Consider the following 24,003-nt stretch of genomic DNA (forward strand, 5'->3'; position numbering starts at 1 on the left):
ATTGGCATGAGGAGCGATGGAGCATTGACTGGCAAACATACTACTTCGACAGCAAGTCAAATTTCACAGTTTGAATTACCTCTATCCTAATCTCTCTCTTTGTCTTATTTATTGTTATGGCATACAATCTTACGTGTCATTCTATGATTCTAAAAATTATAATATAAAGCAAAATATGTGTTTGAGAAGAAAAGTCAAACAAAGGAAAATATCAAGAACTAGGATGTTTGGTGACGCCTAGTACCTCGGCATTCACAGTGGGAATGATAAAATAAATAAATACTAGGATATTAATCACACTATCCGGTGCTCATATTTTTTCTATATTTGGTCCTGCATATTATTATCATCAATGTTGTGTGGCGGCGAGGAGCATAATAAGCTTCCTCGAGGTGCAGTTTCCTGAACTCAACTGCTACACAAATGATAAATCCTTTGGTTCAGTAAGAGATGCAAAATGAGGCTTGATTATTATAAGAGATTAGGAGCTAATAGATCCTTTGCAATTTACAGCTGATAACATGAGGTGAAGTAATAACCTCAAACTAAAGAAGGAAGTCCATGGCCTTTCAGACGGCATCTTCAATGAATTTATTATTATAATATTGAATATTATCATTTGTTCTTGTTGAATCACTTGAAGGCAGAAGGTTGACGAGTCTACCTCTGTCATAGACAACAACTCATTTACCGGGTTTTCCAAGCCTTTTGTTTCATATAATTTGATTAAAAATAACTACTACACTGATTGGTTGTCTATGTCTTTTATTGATATGGACAAACCATACATAACATACAAGAGAGGGAACACCGGCAATCAGGCTGTCAAGATCGAACAGAACATTGTGACGGGATGGAAAGTATTTGCCGAATGGATATCCGTTTTCCAAATCAAAGACATCAAGATATCGAACATAGATAACTTAGCAGAATAATGACGCCAACTTACTATATTCAACACCGAGATCCAGGTGGCCGTTTCTGGGGTCGACAATAACAAAAGCCTTGATTCGGGAGATATGCTTGTTAAGCCATAATATATGAGAAAAGCATTGATGGAGGATACTTTATTCTTTCAAATAAGATCTGGGTAGATGCCTCTGTCAAATAAATCTACACGTGGAGAAGGAAAAGCATTGATGGAAGATACTTTATTCTTTCAAATAAGATATGGGTAGATGCCTCTGTCGAATAAATCTACACGTGGAGAAGGAAAAGCATTGATGGCTTCCCACAACTGGCCAGTAGGATCACCGCAATTCTTGTCTTGATGCCTCTGTTTGAAATGGTGATCTACGATCACCAAGCGTGCCTCTCTCTTAGCTTCTCAAAAGAAAGATGATCACTGTTATATTCAGATATGCATGTTTTGTGGATAAAGCTTTTCTATTACCGAGTTATGATCGGATGAGGCTGTCAGTAATTTAGCAGCTCGACATACCATTAGAGTCAAGATATACCATCCTCAAGGAAAATCAAACCAGGAAAGTAAATTGGTGTTTGGCCAAGGCCACCAGTATGTTGAATTTCTTTGCCAAGTGAATTACTTGACCGACATCGGGCTCATTACCTCACCAACTCAACTCATGGAGAAAAGCATGTCGGTGTTCAACTTCGGCAGTAATTTCAGGATGTCTGATCTTCAATCCCGTGGGACCACCAGTGGGTCCCACATGGTTAATATGGAAAAATTTGCTTGGCTGCGAACATGCTTACTACCACATGATGAGTTCATCGATCCGTTGTGTAAATAATTGATCACTCCCAGGAGATAGGAAATCACGTGCTATGTAGCAATGACACTATTGAGTACCAATTGCCAAGAAGGAAATAGAGTTGGCTCAAAGAAGCCACTATTGCATGTAATCAAGCCCTTATTGAAGCTGTGGAAATTTTGAAGGTTGTAGAAACCGAGAAGAGGTTGGGTAAAATTGGGGATGCCAACTCATGCTCAAATTATAGAAGATGAAATATACCAGAATGCTAAAGTTAAGTGACAGCAGTTTAAAATCAATTCGGGGAGATAATCTCCACGACTATGGTCTTCCAAGGCTGATTTCCCGGCCATGCAAATGCAATAGATAAGTCATCCTATGCCAATTATTATTTTTCCCAAATTCAGATTACCGAATTATCTGCACATATGAGTTAGATAAACTTGTGGAAATTATTATATATGTCAATTATTATGTTGCATTTCCATGATAGTAAAGGTATCTATAATTCTTGTGCCATAATAATATCATAGAGCCGGAATGGAAGATAAACCCAACTTATATGTCCGAGATCACAAGTAAGCTCATGGTAGCATAAGTAAAATTTTATTTGTACTTATAAATGAGATATTGCAATTACAAACTTCTCTGCACCAATTTATCTGCACAAATTGTGATGGCATGTAACAAACCGTGAATGAGCTACTGTGCAGACAATATTTGCAGGAGATACCCTAACCTAGCTTGACTAGGATTAATAATAATTACTTAAAAGAATCTTGCAGCCCGGTCAACAATTCTTGCACCTCGGCTTGTAAATGAAATCCTCGGACATCAAAAGATATGTTGGTGGCATTGTCTATGGAGTAAGTGAAGGGGTCTCACAAAGTTTTAACGCAACAAGCTTTAAAGAAAAGAAAGTTGAGCGGAACCCAACTCAGATCTGTAGTGAACAAACAAGATGGACGGCTAGAAATATAATCCAGTGAGCAAGAACAAAAGAAAAAGTCTGCATCAAAAGATACAAAATCAACTCCAGTTCCTACCAACTCAACTCAGATCGTTGCCTCACGTTAAAAATAATGAGCAGATGGCTATCTTAAAGCCATGAAGGAAGCCGAGTTAAATATACATTGTGAAGCCAATCGAACATGAATATACATTGTGTGTTTCGATTTGGTCGAAGGCTGCAGTATATAATAAGCCACATCTTTTTTTTAGAAGAAAGGCATTATAGCTGAATTGAGAATCATTTACAATGCAGTCAAACTTTCTTTACCTACTAAGTTCAAGAATGCCAGCATATAAAACAAACTCGAAGAACGTGGAAGCCTAATTATGGGCATCCAAGAATCAACATTTCAGAACAAAATTTTGGTTTGGAGAATAGGGGGACGCCCCAATCCGCAATAAAAACCCAAGATAAAAATCTGGGGTAAATGAAACTCTGGCAAGAAGCCGAGTTAAATATTATGAAGTCGAGGATTTGAACCCGTCTTGCCAAAATGAGCAAGATTGAGAGTTCTAGCCCGGCCCAATAACGTCGAGGTATTGAACCCGTCTTGCCAAAATGAGCAAGATTGAGAGTTCTAGCCCGGCCCAAAAACGTCGAGGTATTGAACCCGTCTTGCCAAATTGAGCAAGATTGAGAGTTCTAGCCCGACCAATAACGTCGAGGTGTTGAACCCATCTTGCCAACGAGCAAGATTGAGAGATCTAGCCCGGCCAATAACGTCGAGGTATTGAACCTGTCTTGCCAAAATGAGAAAGATTGAGAGTTCTAGCCCGGCCCAAAAACGTCGAGGTATTGAACCCGTCTTGCCAAATTGAGCAAGATTGAGAGTTCTAGCCCGGCCAATAACGTCGAGGTATTGAACCCGTCTTGCCAAAATGAGCAAGATTGAGAGTTCTATTCCGGCCCAAAAACGTCGAGGTATTGAACCCGTCTTGCCTACGGGCAAGATTGAGAGTTCTAGCCCGGCCAGTAACGCCGAGGTATTGAACCCGTCTTGCAAAAATAGCAAGAACGTGAGTTCTAGCCGAGGTAAATAATCTTGGAAGATAGGGGGACACCCTTAGATTCTCAAGTTCTTGCGGAGAAATCAAAATTATTGTTAAGAAAGCAGCACATCCAAGTTTTGATAAGAAATCAGACTTGCGGAATTAAATGAAGAGATTACTATTATTACATCCCGGCAGCCTGGACAACCAAACTACCGGGCTGGGGGGCAACTGTTATGGACCTGACAAAGGCCCATATTCTAGAAGGACCAATAAAGGACAACACAAAGGGAAAAGAATCTCCTATTGATGACGATCATATCCAGACAACTAAGCAGTTGGACTTGGGCCCCCAATATTCCTAAGAGGCCCAGAGGTACCCTCTTTCAGGTAACCCATCTATAAATACAGGGTTAAACCAATAAAGTACACACTCTCTAAACCCTCTCTCTTAGCTTGTCACTGTGCACACACCCCACGCCTTGACTATGTCGATATTATTGTGCACAGTGATCAGCCTACCCTCAAGGATTTCTCATTCATAGATACCTGAGAAAGGGTACCTAGATCCTACATAAAATATACCAGCCACCGATTAGACATCTCTGTCTTTCAGACAGAAGAGAAGCATTCAAAGATACCCTACTCCCTCACAGTGGTGATAGGGAAATTTGTATGTATACGTACTATTGGATATAAGTGTGGTATACCTCTTATGCGACTTGTTTCATCTTCTTTGTTGCGTATAAGATAAAAAGAAATAAAAAATGTATGTATATCCTTGCTAAAATAAGCCATTCTATTAAGCAGGAAGCAAACGAAGATACCCTATTCCTTCACGGGGGTGACAAGGAAGATTGAATGCATACTTTTGGATATATATGAGTGTGGCATATTTCTCATGCGAATTGATCTTTCATTTTTTCTGGTTGTTTCAAGTTCTTGTTGAGTTTCTTCTTATTATTTAATATTATATGGTACGTAGATCATGGCGCCTATCACCTTGATAAGTAATGTATGTACCATGCAGGGAATCTTGATATGCATGATTCTTTATTTCTTTGTATATACTTTTTTTCAATTTCTTGTGTCATTCTCTTTTGTCTTTTTCCCTGATTGACAAATATAAGGTGTGACATTGCTCTCTCTCGGAATACTTTGTCATTCTTCTGTCTTTTTCCCTGCTTGATAAATGTAAGGTGTGACATTGCTTTTGGAATAATTTGTCACTAATACGAGGTATATATCGATAAATCTGATTTGACCCGGCCGCGCACGACTGTACGAGTACTATTAAATTTGATGTTCTGTAAACAGTTTCGGCATTTTAATTAAGGAAAAAACAAATATTATATTGTAAGAAAAATTCTTAGATCATATCATATAAACAATCAATTGTGGGGTTCATCATTTTTAAAATGGGAAAGTGTGTATCATTTTAAAGGATATAAAGTTGTGTCATTTCAAGTGAGAGAAAAAGATAGATAAAGGAGGAGAGAGAATGAACAAAAAAATATAAAGGCGTGGGTCCCACCTTTTTGTGAGAGTGAAAGGATATAAGTTATGTTATTTAAAAGGATAAACACTTTTTCCTTTTAAAATACAAGAAAAATAAAAGAATTGATGGGTCCATTTTGTGTCTCTATAAAAAAAAATTCTTGGATCATGTAAAAGAAGAAAAATATTACCCTTAATTAAAATAATTGAAGTAGTTACAAAATGGCATTTATCAACGATTCATGAGTCGATGAAATTGATTTTAAAAAATTATTCCATTTGAATTGAAATTAAGTAAGTCTTATTTTGTTAATTGGATTTGGGTTCATTGGGTTCGCGTCTGCGCATAATAACGTTTTGAAATTCATGTTAATGAAAAGTAGGGTGTAATATGAACCAAGCCAAGACACATTTTAGTTTAAATGAGCTAGGTTGTTATATAATATTTCAGGCTAGATTTAGTTTGTTGGTTTGATATAAATCAAATTATAAGTTTGACCTAATTTGTTATTAGAAATTATTGGGCTTGCTCCGCTTATCAAGCCTTAAAAAAAATGATATGTTACACTTTGTAAAATATAGATTATGATTATTTTGTATGTTTAAGTTGATAAAAAATCAAAATAGTATAACAGCTGAAATAACATTACAATCCAAAATATTATTTATTAGAAAGTACAGATGAGACTTGCAAGTTTATAGGTCAAATCTTCTTTTGTGACCTGTTTTTTTTATAGTATTCTTTTAATGAGCTGAAGTCTGTGTTATTTTTAAAATTGATTAAGCTTAATCAGGCTAAAGTCATGCCAGACTCTAAGCCGTTCGAATTATTTACATTCCTAATCTAGAGGTTTAGAGTCCCTTAATCGTTTTAAATCATCAACAAGGGCAGTTAAATTCTGGTGGGATGACCCACCTTCTTGAATAGCCCGTCCAGCCTTTTTCCCAAACTCTTGAGCGCGCTGTCTGATTTCCTTAGCTTCATCACCACCGTCCATCAACTTCCTCACAGCCTTCTCTATGCAATCTCTGCCCACCAATTTTTTCCTCTCCTGATAACCAATGATGCTCCACTCCTCTGCACCCACCTCCACCCCAATCCCCCGCACCTCAGTTATCAGTTTCTCGTTGTAGAACTGCTCGTCATGCACCGGCCACGTGATCATCGGAACCCCAGCGCTGACAGCCTCCACGGTGGAGTTCCACCCACAATGCGTCAGAAACGCACCGACGGCGGGGTGGTCCAGTATGAGCACCTGCGGGGCCCACCCTCTAAGGATCATTCCCTTACACTTTTCTTCAAACCCCTTTGGTAGCCACTTGTCCTTCTCTTCCACGCTCTCGTCCTCCTTCCCCTTCTTCTCAGGTACCACCCATATGAATTCGTGACCCGAAGCTTCTATCCCGCATGCCATCTCGTAGAGCTGTTTATCCGAGAAATGACAAAGGCTCCCAAAGCATATGTAGAGAACCGAGTTAACTCGCTTTGAGTTGAGCCAACTCAGACACTCGTGCACGCTCAACACGCTCTTTTGACCCCTCTCTGCTTGCTCTTGAGCTGTTCTGCAAATAAGAGAGGCTGGGCCAAGATGCCATGCCTTGTGGCCCGTGGTTTTCTCGTAGTGCTCGATGTACTCTTCTCCGTCAAGCTCTGCGAAGTTGTTAACGATGAGTCCATAGCTTTTCAGCTCTGTCTCAAGCAGTGGTTCCATGAATTTGGTCAACCCTTTGGGTGGCGTTGCGTTCAAGGTGACATGGTGAGGAAGACCCCGAACGATAAAGGAATCGGGTTGTGCCTTGATGGACTCCATGGCGCAGACGGCGAAGAGGGAGAATCCATTGAAGGCGAGTCTGGGGATGCGAAGCTTGTTAGCGAGATCTTCCACCCATGGGAACAAAAAGTCGGCGACGATGCAATCTGGTGGGTGGTGCTCCATGAAATGCTCGATGGGTCCACGGAGCAGCATGGCGGCTTCATGGAACCTGACAGTGTTGGGGAGGTCGTTGAGGGCGGAGAGATTTTCGACTCCGTCTGGGAGGCCGAACTCTTGGGAGGGAAATTGAACGGTGTGAAAGGTGAGGTGGTGATGGTAAGGGATTGAGTTATGAAGGACTTTGGCGTTGGAGGGAGTGGTTATGATTGTAACATGGTGACCACTCGAGGCAAAGAGTGTGGCTATGTCACAGAGAGGGATCATATGGCCAGCTGCAGGGTAAGGAATGAAATGGAGTTTAAGAGGCAGTTGTTGAGGACAAAGAACACCCATTATAGTGAGAGTCGACAGATAGAGATATTCAAGTGAATCTCCGAGCGAGTTTACGCGCCTTGCATGTTGCATGGTGTTGAAGTCGAGGTACGTATTTATAGTAGAATTGAAACTGAAAATAGTAGCGTGCTCCTTGAATAAACTAAGCGTTCCCTTAGTTATCTGCTACAAAATTAAATTAAAGAATAATCCCGTTCCCACCAAGTTCAGGCGGCTCTTCGACAACTCAATTTAATTTACTCCTTTTAAAATTACATATCCCGTTCCCTTATTACAGCCGGCTCTTCCGCTAAATTACATATATAATTATCTGCCGCTTTCAATGATAATGTAGTACTGCCACGGAATCACAATTGCTGATGTATACTCTTACGAGCATATTACTTAGTTTCTTTCTGACGTGGGTGCTTATGCGCTCATGAAGTGGCATCTTGCTATCATATCTCGTGTTGAGGTGAACTCTCACATTTCAGCTCCATAACCGATTCATTAAATGGGAAGCTCTGTGAATAAACTATAAAGTAGTCAGATGTTGAAAAATATCTTCCATATTTTGTTAGTACAAAGTGTTCAGTATATCTTTCATTAAATTTAGAAAAAAAATAGTAGAATTAATTTTTTACTTTACCCATTCTTTTATGATTATTCATATTTAAGTTTCACATTTTTTTTAAATTGAATAAAGAAATACATAATCCTATAAGAGATATGATATTCTTACAGCCAAATGTTCTTACTATTAATCTACTACCAAGTACCAATCTAATATAATTATGTATTACCGATATTACATCAAAAACTTTTTTTTTTTTTTTTCATAAACTTTTTGGAGATTGTCTGCTAAAAGGTGGGATGTAACGACTGAAAAGTGATAATAAAAATATTTGGTAGTAAGAATATTCTACGTCATCCTATAATATCAAAGATATGCTCGTATGTCAATTTTGAGGGCTAAAATCTTAAGTCATGGGTGGAATTGCTTTCTATTTCCAATTACACTGTGATAACCTCTACGTTAATGGAATTGTTATGGAATTTTTGTTGCTAATTTCATCCTCACAATTAGTTTCTGCCGCAGATCCTTCACAAACGAGGTATGCGACAGAATTTGCTAGAGAAAGCAAATTAGCCACGAATTTTACGAGGAAAATTTTATTAAAATTCCATCTCTGCACAAGTTTTTTTCTAGTGATCACGTTGTGTTTAAAATTTAAGTTAAGCGCACAGAAATCTATTACGTTCTTGCGTTCTTATATTATGTAAATAGCTTATTTTGAGTCAAGTGATATCTTGCACAACAGATATTTGCAATAGAAGAAGAAAACAATTTATTTATTTTTCAAATGCCATGAGCTAACCACCACCAACCCCCAAATAAAAAGTAAAAAAATTGTCGATGAAGATCCAACGAGATAAGTGTTTGTTTTCCATATGATGGTAGGTCAGTTGATGCACGAGAGTTGAGTATGTGGGGATCGAGGGGTTTAAAGCGTTATTTAAAGCCTTAATTCTAGATCCCGCCTCGAATAGAATTGTCTCCCCAGAAGAATACATGTAATTTATCCGTACACAAAAATGTGTCTGATTTTAAGAGTTTTTTCTTTTAGCTTATCTTCTCTTATAACCAGAAGTTAATACAAACATGATTTTTACAAAAGCTCTTATAATAAAAATAGCTTTTTTATAATAAAGGAAAAAGTTAAAAGGCAAAAGTTTCTAGGAGGAGCTTTTTTAAAATTGTATCAATTTTTTTTTAAAAATTAACAGTTTTTTTAAATGAAAAATTTTAAATCATTTTTAAGTTAATTTTTTTTATATAATCTATTTTTTATATAATTTCATCAAACAATTTTTAGCTTTATTTTTAAAGTTTTTTTTTTTTAACTTCAATTTAAAAATAATTTTTAACTTAAAAAAAAATGTCAAACAAGCTTTACATAAATGCAGCGCCGCTTGGCATGCAGTATCGAAATACATAAAAAAATATGTCCGTAAGTGATTCACAAATCACAACTCACCAGCACATTCCTTGCTTAGCTCTATGAAATGATGCCCTTATACACGCAATTCTTGTATACGATACGCGCCCTAAAAAATTTCTCGTATATAATTTAATACTCACATCAATCTCATGTTATTTAAATTCCTAAGGTCAATTCACATAAAACTTGTGAAACTTAGAGTTACGAACTAATTGATTTTAAGGTTTGAAAGTGATATAGTGTAACTTACGGTTAAACAATTATTAGTTTTAAGTTCTAATCAGTGATATATATATAGGAGAAGGGTCTTTTGACTCTAGAGTAAAACTTACAACTCTTACTCCTCATCTCAACCGTTGATTTCCGTCCATCTAACTGTTATTTTAACAATTAATTAATAATTTATTTCAAATAAATAATAACAGTTAGATGGACGGAAATCAACGGTCGAGATGAGGAGTAAGAGTTGTAAGTCTTACTCTAGAGTCAAAAGATCCCTCCCCATATATATATATATATAAGGATTTACATTTCTGCAACTGCTGTGCGTGCAGCAATCAAAAACTTGCCATATATATACACTTGAAAGCATTAAATGCAGGGAATCATAACCATACAAAGAATGAAAGCATTAAATGTTGGGAATCATAACCATACACCTGTCGTTGTTGTACGTAAAGGATGTGCATGACAACCATTCTATTCCCTAGCACTGTTTCTGAAAAGAAACAATTCTTTTCTATTTCTGTTCCTTGGAACAGTTTCTGAGAAAAAAAATGTGTTTGATAACATGTTTTATTTTTATTCCGAGAATGAGAATTGCGTGTGATAACACAACAAATAATATAATAAAAAATAATTCCTATTGAATATAAATTTTTTTCAAATCATCACTTTCCTTTCCATATGATGTTGTTGTGGTGGTGGCGGCGGCGGTATGGCAGTGGTGGTGACAGTGACGTGGTGAAGATAGTGGTGGTGGTTGTGACGGCAGTGGCTGTGAGATGGTGGTAGTGGTTGGTGGCGGTGACGACGACAATGGTAGCGGTGACATGGTGGTGGTGGTTGTGATGGCATCATGGAGATGAGGGTGGTGGTAGCATTGGCTGCAGCGGTGGTGGTGGTGGTGACGGTAGTGGCTGTGACGATGGTGGTGGTGGTGGTTGGTGGTGGCGGCAGTGACGGTGTCGGTGGTGGCTGCAACAATGATAGCGGTGATTGGTGACAGTGGTGGTGATGGTAGCGGTGGTGTTGTGGTGGTGGCAGTGGCGTGGTGATAGGGATGGTGATGGTGGCGACAGTGGTTGCGATGATGGTAGTGGTTGTTGATGGCGGTAGTGGTGATGATGGTGGTTGTTGATAGCGGTAGTGGTGATAGTGATGGTGGTGGTGATGGTGACGGTGATATTGGTGGTTGCAGCGGTGGTAGTTGTGGTGGTGGTGACGGTGGCATAGTGGTAGTGATGGATGGAGGTGGCGGTGACATCGTGGTGGTGGGGGTGGTCACGACAGCACTAGTGGTACGACGACGGCAACAACGATGGTGGCGGTGGTCGTGTTGGGATTATGGTGGTGATGGTGATGATGGTAGAGATGGAAAGTGATTAAGTGAGATGAGTGTTTCTCATTTTGTGCCCGGGAACAAAAAAGCAGAAATTTTCTAATTCCTTTTTCTATTTCCCAGCACAAAAATTAATCTGGTTCATCTCGGGAACAAAAAAATAAACCGATTTTACCAAACGAGTTTTCTATCCATTTCTGTTCCCGAGAACAGAAATTAAAAAAAATTGATTATGGGAAGGTTGTCATGCGCACCCAAAGCGACTGCAGAAATGATTTCACCACATATATATATATATGTGTGTGAGATTTACATTTCTGCAGCTGCTGTACATGCAACAATTAAATACTTGCCATTTATATACTTAAAAGCATTAAATGCGGGGAATCATAACCATACAAATGATGAAAGCATTAAATGTAGGGAATCATAATCATACACCCGTCATTGTTGTAGATAAAGCGGCTGCAGAAATGATTTTACCTATATATATATATATATATAAAGTAATATTTTAACAATTTTAAAAGTTCTCAGTACTTGAGTACGATTGTTGCACTTAATATGTATTGTTATAAAATTGGAGTTGAAAACTGAAGGTGGCCCGCTGTTTAAAAATACTTTACTTAAAAATAAGGGAAAAGTTCATAAACTCTCTATTGTTGAACCAATGCAGAATTTCAAGATTCTAGAATTTTGATGATAACAAACAAAGCATGGAAAGAAGACTTCAAGTTGCAACAATCAAAAAGAAATAATTAACTAACATTCATGAAGTCCATCAAGATTCAAGCTTCAAAAGAAGAATCCAAGTCCAAGAAATTTCAAGTAATATACTTTAGGGCTTAGAATTAATTCTTAGGGTAATTGACTTCTTGCATGAGTAAGCTCAAAAATATTTTTGCTAAAGTACACGCATTAAATCATCATTTGATTACACAAAGGATTTATAGCATCACATATTTATAAAAGCATGTTTTCAAGATTCAATCAAGCAATTAAACATGTTTAAAAGGAATTTAAAATAAAAAAGAATGCTTATGAACGTATTTCCAACCTTTCCAACAGGTTGAGAATCGATTCCTTATGAGCACGAATTGATTCCCACTCTCTGGAAAAGTTGGGAATCGATTCCCTCTTGCACTAGAGGACGAAAATAACAACTATAAACGGCTAGTTTTGCGAAAATAGTTGGAAATAGCAAAACCCACTGATCTTGCACCTCTTTCTTTCTTTCTCTCTTTCTTTCTTATTCTCAATTCGCACCGATTTGATTCTCACTTCTGACGCAATGCGAGGCAATGATTGGATCAACACCTCCCTTCCCGACGATTAAATCTTTGAGATCTTTGGTTTCCTCAATTCCAAATCCACCCGCGACGCCTGCTCCCTCGTGTGCCGCCGCTGGCTTCGCCTCCAGCGCCTCTCCCGAACCACCCTCCGAATAGGAGATACCTGTTCCCCGGAAATCTTCCTCAACCGTTTCCCCAATCTCAGAAACCTATACATGGATGGAGCAAGTAAAAAAGCTCAATCTGTGCCTATTCTTAGAATAGAGTCTTCTAACAATATTTTGCATACTCAGCTCCCAAAGCATTGAATGAATAACATATCCCTAAGGGGGCGTTTGGTTGAGGAGAAATTTTTTGAATACTAGGGAAATGTAATTGACAGGGAAATGGTTGGAAAGTGAGTTTGGTAGGAAAATGTAAAAAAAGTTGTTTGGTTTGGAAAAAATTTAACCGTGCAAATTAGGTAAGGTTTACAAAGTCTATGTTTGGTTTGAGGTTAAATATAGATGGGAAAATAAGTGATAATTACAAAAATGTCCCTGTTTTTAAAACAAAAAAACTCTGTTCAATTATGTTATCATTCAGTACCTTAATTGTAAGATGAATAACCCAGGAGATAAAGGCCCTATACTACTCAGGCTGGAGACATATGAAACCAGAAGATTGAAACTTGACACGACTAACAAAATGTATGTGAAAAAAAAATTCCTTTCACAGACGTAGGTGAAAACATACAGAAACCCTTCTTTTTCATCTGAGCCTCTCATCCTCTTGGCTTTGGCAAAAGAGAAGCAACAAAGCAGAAAAAACCAAAAGAAGCTCAGCTCAAATTAGCCAGACTCAAACTCGCCTTCAAACTAGCAAAATACGAAGTGGGGGGCTGCTGACCACTCAAAAGAAGATAATATCACGAGGGTAATTTCGGTAGCTTTAATTTTTCACTTTCCAATTTAGATGGCTATCGACCAAAACCCACATCCAAGATCGCTTTCTCAACAGTTCGAATGCCCTGCTTTCTGAACGAAATGGAGAAATCCCAAGCAAATGGGATATATGGGCACCCTTGCGAAATTTGTCTACCAAACGAAGTCTTTGAGGATTGCCAAGTTCATTTGCCTAGCTAAATTGTAGGATCTCCTGAACCAAACAGGGTCTAATAACCTCTTGTGTAAGATAAATAATTTTTCTTGGGGAAGGATATACTTACCACCAAAAAAGTTTACCACCTATACAACCAACCTAATTACCGTTGATTTCCGTCAATCTAACGGTTATAATTTAGTGGAAATTATTAGATCTTATTTATTAATTAATTATTATTCCCAATAAATTATAACCGTTAGATTGACGAAATTCAACGGTGATTAGATTGGTTGTAAATGTGGTAAACTTTTTTGGTGGTAAGTATATCCAACCCCATTTTTCTTATATGAAATAAAAATTATTTCATACAACTCTAAAAGAGCGTCATTTTGAAAATTTGAGGAAAAATACAAAGTGCTTTGAAAAATTTATTTCTCCTTGCAAGATGAATTTTCACAAAACATCATGTATTTGTTTTAAAAAAAAATTCCAAAATATGTAAAGTTATATTATAGTAATAATTTTATCCTGAACCGTGCTTTAATAGTTATTACTGTAGGCGAGATATTAAAGTTTGCTTGTGGGAAGTGGTGATGCTTAAATATTGTAAAAGTTAATATAACTTTTTATTTAAAAAATTAAATGAATTGTACTTTTGTTAGGAATAAGTATGATTAAGTATAATCTTCTTCTTTTTATATTATAAAATTCAAAAACTAAATTAATTTTAAATTTTTTAATAGTATTTTTAAGTCAATTATAATTTATAAACAATATAATATACAACAGAAGAATTAAAATTTAATACATAATTATATAATAATGGATACTGATAAAAAAAATTAGTACGGGGGTTTTCATCGGTGTTTTAAATTTCTGTCCCACCCAGCGTTTATTCTTTTGGGTCACGGATCCCCTCTGATGGTTCGGGTTAGTAATTAGATCTTACTTGCACATTGACCCCTCTAACTCCCAAAATCCCCTGGTTGAACCCTTGACTCCCGAACCAGAGGGGTCACTGTTTTTTTTTTTAAATTATACACAAAATAACGTGTAAAATAAAAACTCGTTGATGCTTAGATTTATAACTAAATCTGAAATCTGAATCATTCTTCTTTTTTCTCTTTCGATCTTCTCTAACTGACTCAGACTTTCTGTTCCAGTGATCTCCTTCAATGTGCTTGGTTCTTCTTTTCTCACTATTAATTTGTTGTGTAGCCTCCTTTCCTTTATATTATTTATTGAGTAAGGAATTTTCTTTCACATATGTAATATTAAGAACAAGAAGGGTTGATTCATTAATTTCATTGGAATATGATATGTGTTTTATACTTTGATATTTTGATTAGATTGTGAATATTAATTTATAGATATAATTAGTTGAATTATATTAAATATATTTTAAATCTTTAACGATGATTTGTTTTTTTTGAATTTTATATATAAAATATACATTTATATTTTTGTAATGTATAAAACCGGATAAGTAAACCATCGTTTGAATCCGTAATCGTGTGACCCCCGACCTCGGCAGGGTTTTTAAACACTATCTTTAATTAAACAGTACAGTGGACGATGGGAGTAGCAGCCATGCCCAGCGGATGCAGCATCAGAGCAATCTGGATTCTCAACAACCTCGACGCCGTCGTTTTCTCCCGGTACCACCTTCTCCTTCCCTCGCACGTTCTCCGCGAATAGATTGAAGTTGTGAATTTTTAATTTGCTATTGTTTTTACACATTAGGAGATTTCCGGTGGTAGAGAAACGTTGGCGAGCTGCTTGCAACACCGCTAGTGAAAACGATCAAGTGTTCTCTTCCTTACCCACTGACTCTGACCTTGCTGATGCTTTTGTCGACAGGAAACATCGGTTAGTTACTCCCGGTTACGTACTGAATCACTGTATACACTCGAATTGTTGCTTTGGATCTCAACTGGTTATACAAATTAATCAATTAAACAAATCTCACTGTTGCAATTATGGTGTGAGTTTCCATGAGTGGAACATTTCTACTCACCTTCATTTCTATATTTTTAATTTCTCCTACTTGTTTGACATAATTGCATTTAAAAAATAAAAATAAAAATATTGGTGTTAATCTTCATCTCATCTTAGCTTTACTTGTTTGATGTGTTGAGTAACCTTTGTGTTTTGAATGATTTTTCATGCTTTTGTGTAGGGATGGATCTGCACAAGGGTTTGGCTTACGCAAAAGTCAATCATCTCCGGGATCAGATTCTTGGGTTGATGATCCCATTACTCGTCATATGATAGGTCTTTACATTAACAAAGAAGAGGAGGAACATAAGAATCTTTTGTGGCCTTTAATCTTGCACATAAAGGGTAATTACAGCATACTTGTTCTGCCATTGGTTGAGCCTAAGCATTTAAAGGCGTATGCAAGGTTATGTAAAAGACCTGATTGTGGAAGTGCTCTTGGTCTGGATGATGGTTTGTCTTCCCTCTTACTGGATCTACCATCGATAACAGGGTATGCTAAGTTACTTCACTTGCAAATGGCACTGACGTTCAGGAATTGTCCCATCCCAGAAGACTATCTCTTACATGTTATCTAGAGTGATTATTTGTTATTAGTATTTCATATTTTTTCAATTGAATTTCCCATTGATTTATCGGGTAACTGACCATGAAAGCGATTTTGAAAACACTAGTAAGAACATTATAGTTTTGCCACAGAATAAGATTTTGTTTAGCTTGTATTGGCAGATGTCATGGCAATTAGAGCTCCAACCTGGCTTGCATCTTATGACTGTTGATTCTCAACTTTTTAGCCATTATTTGGATTAAGAAAATATCAATTCCATCCTTAGACATTGTAGTCTTGTTGGCGGAAGTGGTTGATGCAAAAGAAAATGATGGGTTAGTTTTCTTGTTGGAACTTGATTTCCATGGATATTCTTAGAGATATAAAATGGTTCGTAACTGCTTAAGTTTTTTGGGAGACTGGTCCTTGACAGTCAAGTAAGAAGCCGTTATGATCACATATGTTCTAGAAATTGATCATTACTGCCCCAAACTTTTGTCATGAATAAATGGAATTTCAGCACTTGATAAAGTCAGAAAGTGACTCTTGCATGAGGAAACATGTTAAAGATAATATAGGACCGTTTATGGGTCTCCACCTAACAACTTAAGCTTTTAGGATGGTTGGTTCTTGGTAGGTAGACTAATTTTAAAATAGATGCTTTTGGTCTTTTAAGGTTTTCCCATTGAGTAAGGCTATAAGCTTTTAATTGCTTTTACCACTCATCTTTGTTTCTAGTGCTGACTCCTTTTCCTTTAAGGTGAGATTGTGACTTCAATTTTCATTTCTGTGCTTATCGTATTGTTTGGGAAAATAGAAAGGCCCTAATCTTAGGCTCTTCCTATATTGCACTAGAAGTGCACCTTCAGTGTGTTTTTTTTATATACCGAATTAAGTGTGCTACCATAGGTCCAAAGAAAGTTTGTTTGCAGTCTTGATGGCAGTGGAGTTTTACTTCATTGTATGTACTTTTACTAAGAGATATAGTGCCACTTTTGCCTTTCATTTCACAGGGCATTTATGATAGCACGTGCCATTGGTGACATAATTACTGGCGACACAGTAGAACCTGAAGTGATTGTAAATGCAGGTCCCTCTGTTGGAGGGCTGTTTGATTCACTAACTGGTAGTATAGGCATCTCTACCAGGGCGAAACCTGTAGCTCCATCAGTTGCTTCTTCCTCCCCTTCGAGTGCATCTGTACCAGGATCAGTTACAGCAGATACTCCAAAAATTGGGTCTAGGCCTTTGGATAAAGATGCACTCAGAACATTTATCAGTAGTTCAATGCCGTTTGGTTGGTACTTTTTATTGTGGTATTCCTCATCTCATTTTTTGTAGTGGTTTTTCAAGATAAGCTAGCGGTTACCTCTTGCTTGTAAATTTATTCTATCACTGTTTATTTTGTATACAGGCACACCCTTGGACCTTAATTATTCCAATATTTTTACTATCAAGGTCAATGGCTTTTCTGCATCAGATTTGCCTCCTGCAGACCAGAAGCAACCAGCTTGGAAGCCATATCTATACAAAGGAAAGCAGAGAATGCTGTTTACAATTCATGAGATTGTTCATGCAGCTCTGTACGATAGAGATGAGATTCCAGATACTATATCAGTTTCTGGTCAAATAAATTGTCGAGCTGATCTGGAAGGGTTGCCAGATGTGTCATTTCCCTTGGCAGGATTGAACACAGCAAACCTTGAGGTTTCATCATATCATCCTTGTGCTCAAGTTTCAGATCAAGGTTTGGATAAGCAGGGTGTGATGTTTTCTCCACCATTAGGTAATTTTGCGTTGATGCGTTATCAGGCAACTTGTGCCCTTGGACCTCCTGTAAAAGGATTCTATCAGTTGTCAATGGTTTCTGAGGATAAAGGTGCATTTTTATTCAAGTTGCATCTAATGGAAGGTTATAAGGCTCCTTTGACAATGGAGTTCTGTACTGTTACTATGCCCTTTCCTAGGAGGAGGATTATATCTTTGGATGGGACTCCTTCCGTGGGAACAGTTTCAACTTCAGAGCACTCTGTTGAATGGAAAATTGTGACAAGTGGACGGGGACTGACAGGAAAAAGTATTGAAGTGACTTTCCCAGGAACTGTCAAGTTTGCACCATGGCAAATCCAAAGGATGTCTTCCTCTAGGTCATCCTTTGGAATCGTTGATGATGAGGATAGTGATAATGAGGCAGAAAATGCTGGAAACATGGTTAATGAAGAACATTTAATGGAGAAAATGAACAAGGATCTTCCTCCAGTTGATCTAGAAGAGCCATTTTGCTGGCAGGCATACAATTATGCTAAAGTATGTGCCTCTCCATTTTTATATTTTATCTTTTAGTAGGGGATTTTCCTTATCTTTTAATATCTTATGAAGTTTGCGTTCTTTGTTAACTGAAATTTGGTTTCATTTGATTCTTTTGGTTTTTGATCAATTTATGGTTTTGTTAATTTTATTATGTCATCATATTCTTAGTGTTGAAATTTTAGGGATTGGATGGAAAAGAGAAAAGAGAGAGTATATTTCACTAATAGGACTCTGAATAAGTGTGTTTCAGTGATGGTACAAAACATTGACCTAATACTCATATTTTACTAATATTCTAGGCCAGATACAAGTATAGTACTCCTAGTACACACCCAGCCCAATTGGACTCCTAGCATAACTGGACTCTTAACGCACTAATAATCTTAACATTCTAACTCACTTTTGAACAAAATTTAGAATTTGTCCTAAATATTATATCTATTGAATTGGTTACCAGATTCATCGAATTTTAGTTCGTAGTTATAAGTTTATAATTTATCCTATGTGACTTGAGCACCATAAGAATTTTAGGCATTTGAGAATATGGTTTCATCTCTAATTGCCCAGAGTAGATAGCTGTTGGCATATAGTATAATTTAGTGCTATTTTGTGTAATAATTTAGTCATTTTCCCTCTTTTATTAATTTTTAATCTGATAAAATATCTCTTTCCTGTGTTAGCTGTTTATGCTAGTTTTGATACTCCTTGATGCTTAGAGTATCAATGATAATCATACCATGTTTACTAATTATGAATTAACTCACGGCTCCCAAGTATGTGTCCATCGTTCTGGGCTGGTCAGTTTAGCTTTTCATATAATAGTTGTGCTTTTGGGCGTTGTCCTATCATTATGCTACTTAATTGTCTATGAATAGATTGAATATATATATTCTATAAAAAATTATAGTAAAATTAATGAGCATGTATTTGGTTGGACTACATATGTTGAGAGTATGTTAAAGTCTCTAATTCCATAAAAGATTAGATTTTCTTATATAGTTATTTTCTTATCATCACAGGTATCGTTCAAGATTGTTGGGGCATCAGTATCTGGAATTGCCGTTGATCCTAAAACTGTGAGTCCACGAGTCTCTTTTGGCTGAAGCTTTTTTAGATAAAGAATGAAGATCCATATACTTTAGTTTCAGTACCACAAACATATGCTATTTTAGCATAATGGATAATTAACTTATGTTTCTATGTCTATTTGGTATTCCAAAGCCATTTCTTGTAGTATACTTATCGTACAACTTGTCCTTGTAACTCTGCGGAATCTCTTTGTTTTTCACTTCAAAGGCTAAATCTAGAAGATGAGTCATCAGCCATGCCGAAATTTTTACGTTATGAAACCTCTTCCTTTTCCTTTTATTTTGCAGGTGAGCATCTATCCAGCTGTAAAAGCACCTGTAGAGTTTTCAACCCAGGTATATGTTTGTGTAAGATCAGTGATTCATATTTTTAAGCGAATCCCACCAAATATGATAAATCTCCCCAAATTTTGTGCTCCTTCAAGTGTCAATGATATTTGTTCATATCCTTCATGATTTCTTGATCATAACCAGGTTACTTCTGGGGACTATATTTTGTGGAATACTCTTGGTAAGTGTCCACATGTTGCGGCTGTAAAGGTGTAAGTATGAATTGTCACTGGTGGATATCTGAATGTCGCGGACACCATGAGATGTGTGATGGAAACTATGAAATGATCTTTTATATTTCTTTGCTGAGTTGTGGGGAGACACAGACGATTGAATCCTGCTAACGAGTGTCAAATGAGAAAGAAATAAATACTTTTTGATTTGTGAATATATTAAATTTTTTATTTTTATTTAATAGAGTTTATATTTTTTTCCTTAACCAGTACCTTAATAGCAAACGCTGGCAAATTCATTTTTATTATTTCATTTGAGGCATTTATGTTTCTAACTTTGGAGATGAAATTTAAGTGTGCAAGTGGGAGTCTCATGTTAGCTAAAAATGAATCAAGTAAAGATAATACAAATGGAAATGATTCGTAAACACACTGCTTTAAAAATTTTGGGTTTAGATATAGTGTTAAATTTATTTATTTTGGTAGGGTTTCTAGGTAAACCAGGAGACAAAATATTATGAGAATTTTGTGTTGATGGTAGAGAGAACATGTGAGATATTAAAGAGAACGTTTGGGGATCAAATGTTTTTTTTTGTTTTTATTAGTTATTTAGGTTATATCTTATATGATTAATCTTCTTAACAGTCAAATTTCAATCAACAATAAATTGAGTGTGTCTTGCACTCATGCTAACACATCCAATGAACAAAAACAATGGCATTGAAGGGTAGGGGTGTAAATAAGTTAGGTTTTGATTTAAATAGATTAAGTTTGTGTAAAAATATTGGATCTGGTCTGACTTTAGGTTTTAAATTACAAGTCTGGTTTGACTTATATTTAAAAAATAAAAGTATTGAGTTAGGTCTGTTAGTCTGTTTAAGTCTATTAAACATTTAATAATTAAAATAATATTACTTTTTATTCAAAATTATTAAAATAATAATTTTATATATATTTTTTAAATAAATAATATAATATGGGTTGACTTGTAAGTTTATAGGTTCGATATGTAAAAAAAAATCTAAACAATAGACTTTTTTAAAAGTTTAGTCTTGTTTTATTTTACTATTTGTAATAGGTTAAAATTGATCTAATATAGATTAGACGGCAGACCTTGTAAATCATTAATGTTTGTAAATCATTAATGTCTGTGGATGAAATATTTAATTAAAATAAATATTAGGATTTGTTGTGGGAAAGATGCCACGTAGTAAACGTGTACCATACGTTAAGTGTGAAAAGAACAGGGGTATGAGACGTCAGAGCACCGAAAAGTTTTGGTGAAATCTTGAAGGACTAGGGCTGAAGTGAGAGAGAGAGAGAGAGAGAGAGAGAGAGTAATGGAAATCAGGGAAGAAGACAAAGTTAGATCTGAATCCGGTCCGGTCCAATTCAGCGGAGGAGAGTGTTAGAGTTGTTGAGACTTCTGATGGCGAAGATAGATAGAGGAGTTGTCCTCCTCACCTGAAATCAAATTCAAGACCGCGTTGCCTTCCCTCCTTTTCGTTAGCTTATTCTTCAATTGGAAACAGCTCATTGCTTTTGTTTTTTCAGTTTTAAAATAGGCATTGGGAAAAGGGAGAGTTGCCAATTGAAGGCTGTTGCTGTATCCTGTAAGTGAAGTCATTTTTCTCTGCCTGAAGTGGTGCTTGGAATATTCATCCCACATTCACTTTCGGTGAAGTATTGTATGTATATAACCAATTATGTCTGTTTGTTACTTGATTTTCAATTCATAGTGACAAGTCACATGATCATTGGGCTCCCTTTCATCTCATATCAATGAATTACCGTTTCTCTCTTCGGCTTTCTTTTGAGATTTAATTGGTTAGGTCACACTCACATGTGTATTTGAAGTTTAAAATGTCGTCAAGACCAACTGGTCATTCCATTCGTGAATATCTGCAACTAGCAAGAGGGAATTTAACTTTGAAAATCATGCATCAACATATAGAATTCCAGATCTTCATAATTCGTCACAAGTGAATTTTCAACCTTATTTCACGCACCGCTCAGGCAGAGGAACATGACCTCACCTCTCTTGGATGATGCACCACTCTACGTTGGCATCACTTTCTATATCCCAATGCCTATTTTAAAAATGAAAACATCAACACACTACACTGTTTCCATTTTAAACTATTGTAAAGGAAGACAACACTGACGAATTCTTAGATTTTGATTTTAGCCGACGAGGATGTTTTTATTAGCTACGAAGAAGAAATGTTTTTGTCAATGATTCGACTCCCTCCAAGTCATTCAGAACTCAGAACTCAGAAGGATATACTATGGAAGTAGTGACAGTAGTCTCTGAAAGGGTAAACTGTATTTTCTGCATCATTTTATACTCTACTCATTGATTTTACGTGTTTTACGTGATTCTGCATGTCTTTTCTTTTTCTTTTTCTTTTTAATATACATAAACTGTGCACATGTTAGTGATGTGCATTTTGCCACATTATTATAATGTCAATTGATTTTTTCCGATAGATTCTGAAATATGTATTGTTATGACCAATGCATAGCTCATTACGAGAACATCAGAACCTGCTTTGGTGAGGGGAAAGGTAGGGGAATGGAAGCAAAGTTTTCTAATTATTCCCCTTTTTTGCCCACCAACCCCAATTTATCCAAGACTTCAGAGGTATATACTTACTTTTCTTTGCCGCTTGCGCCTTTTTCTTGAACACCTCAAGAATTAACTCCAACTGTTTATTCGCTTTTGAAATTGTTACATATATGGAAATACTGTGGATACTTCAACAGTGTGGAGCAAACATGCTAGCTCTTAATACTCGACCAATTTCTTCTAATCATGGAGCAAACATAAACAAGATGGACAGTATCTTTCCTGATGATTTCTGGGGAGTGGACCCTTCCTCGTATGACTCAACATTAGATATACTTTTGCAGATCAACGGTATTGAAATTTCTAGTTCTCATAATTTAAGGATATGCTTTATTATCACTTATTATTATTACATATTTTTCTGGACAACTGGTATGGCCTAATGACTAGCCTTCAGAGGAGACCAAAGAAGATCGATCATATTAGCTTGTCCAAACATCTCGGACAGAACACATATGCTACTGACTAATGTGCTGCGGACGCCTTGCTAGTCTAGCTTAGAGGCTTCTCGGAGAAGCCTTGACCCCTTTGTAGCTTAGGCTTTTATGCTGTCCTATCCAAGCATTATCTTTAGGTGCCTCCCATGCTCTCTCTACTGGCCACTAGAGACTAAATTTTCATTGTATTAACGTCTCCTTGTTGTATAGTAACACGCAAAATCCACTCACAAACGACCTGTAAATTGTTCTGAGCTTAATTTACTATATGCCTCGTATGTCTATGAATGTAATTATTATTTGTATTTTAACCAAAGTGACTTCTCTGAAACAATCTGGTTTATGGAGTTTGCTGCACCCGTGGCAAGGATAAGTTACATGTAAATAATTATTTGTGTATGATGCTGGCTGAGTAGAAAATATTATTTATGTCCGCACATTTAGTGATGGAGCTGCCTCCGAATTTTTTTTAAAATAAAATTTTAAATGCATTAAAAAATAAAAAATAAAAAATATAAATAAGAAAGAAAAAACTTCAACTTAACATAAAAAATTATTTCCAACATCTTTTTTTTTATCAAGCTGATTTGTTGATGGCATCATAAAATATATGTCATTTCATCTCATCTTATTGTATTTCATTCATTTTTATTTCATCCTTTACTATATATCTAAGTAAAGTTTAATTTAATCAACATCATATTTTATTATTATACTTAAAAAAAAAAAAAAAAAAAATTCTGGAATTCATATTCGTACTTGCGGGCTACCAAACAGGTCCGCCTCTGTGCTGTTATGAAAAGAGTGTGTTTTGTTCTTCTCTTAAACAGAACCAGTCCAATGATAATCAAATCCGTACTGTAACATTCCCAGCCTCGAGCCGGTTCAATTAACATGCATGTGATACTTAACAGAAACAGCGGAAGACTTAACTTACGAAAATATGAACTAACTTTTTCTTTTTCTTTAATCCTTTTTCACATGACATATCGCATTGCATACTTCTTCTAATTTAATTCTTATTTTACGAAGACGAAAATCGGACAGAGTAACCTCTGTAAATCGGACAACTGGGGATTTTCCAATCCCACTC

General features: G+C 36.3%; 2 protein-coding genes and 1 long non-coding RNA gene across 4 annotated transcripts; 2 read left to right on the forward strand and 1 right to left on the reverse strand.

The window, feature by feature from the left end:
• Window positions 1-6,052: 6,052 nt before the first annotated feature.
• Window positions 6,053-7,480, reverse strand: LOC133310988 (probable UDP-glucosyl transferase 73B6). The gene has a single exon (XM_061511989.1). The coding sequence runs from the start codon at window positions 7,478-7,480 to the stop codon at window positions 6,053-6,055; it is 1,428 nt and encodes a 475-aa protein (XP_061367973.1).
• Window positions 7,481-14,917: 7,437 nt separating this feature from the next.
• LOC133310962 (AP-5 complex subunit mu) lies at window positions 14,918-20,560 on the forward strand. Its single transcript, XM_061511958.1, has 8 exons — window positions 14,918-15,056; window positions 15,142-15,267; window positions 15,578-15,889; window positions 16,957-17,240; window positions 17,358-18,250; window positions 19,273-19,329; window positions 19,630-19,677; window positions 19,816-20,560. The coding sequence occupies exons 1-8, from the start codon at window positions 14,974-14,976 to the stop codon at window positions 19,885-19,887; spliced, it is 1,875 nt and encodes a 624-aa protein (XP_061367942.1). The 5' UTR covers window positions 14,918-14,973; the 3' UTR covers window positions 19,888-20,560.
• Window positions 20,561-20,986: 426 nt separating this feature from the next.
• LOC133310975 (uncharacterized) lies at window positions 20,987-23,250 on the forward strand. Of its 2 annotated transcripts, none has more exons than XR_009751516.1 (3): window positions 20,987-22,162; window positions 22,335-22,488; window positions 22,611-23,250. It is a non-coding gene; the product is annotated as an uncharacterized LOC133310975 (long non-coding RNA). The 2 variants fall into 2 exon arrangements; XR_009751515.1 differs by having other exon boundaries at window positions 20,999-22,162; window positions 22,370-22,488.
• Window positions 23,251-24,003: the final 753 nt, after the last annotated feature.

The sequence above is a fragment of the Gastrolobium bilobum genome, unplaced genomic scaffold (genome assembly GCF_033153095.1).
Source record: "Gastrolobium bilobum isolate Gb01-03AN ecotype WA unplaced genomic scaffold, APGP_CSIRO_Gbil_v1 utg7006, whole genome shotgun sequence".
NCBI lineage: Eukaryota > Viridiplantae > Streptophyta > Magnoliopsida > Fabales > Fabaceae > Gastrolobium > Gastrolobium bilobum.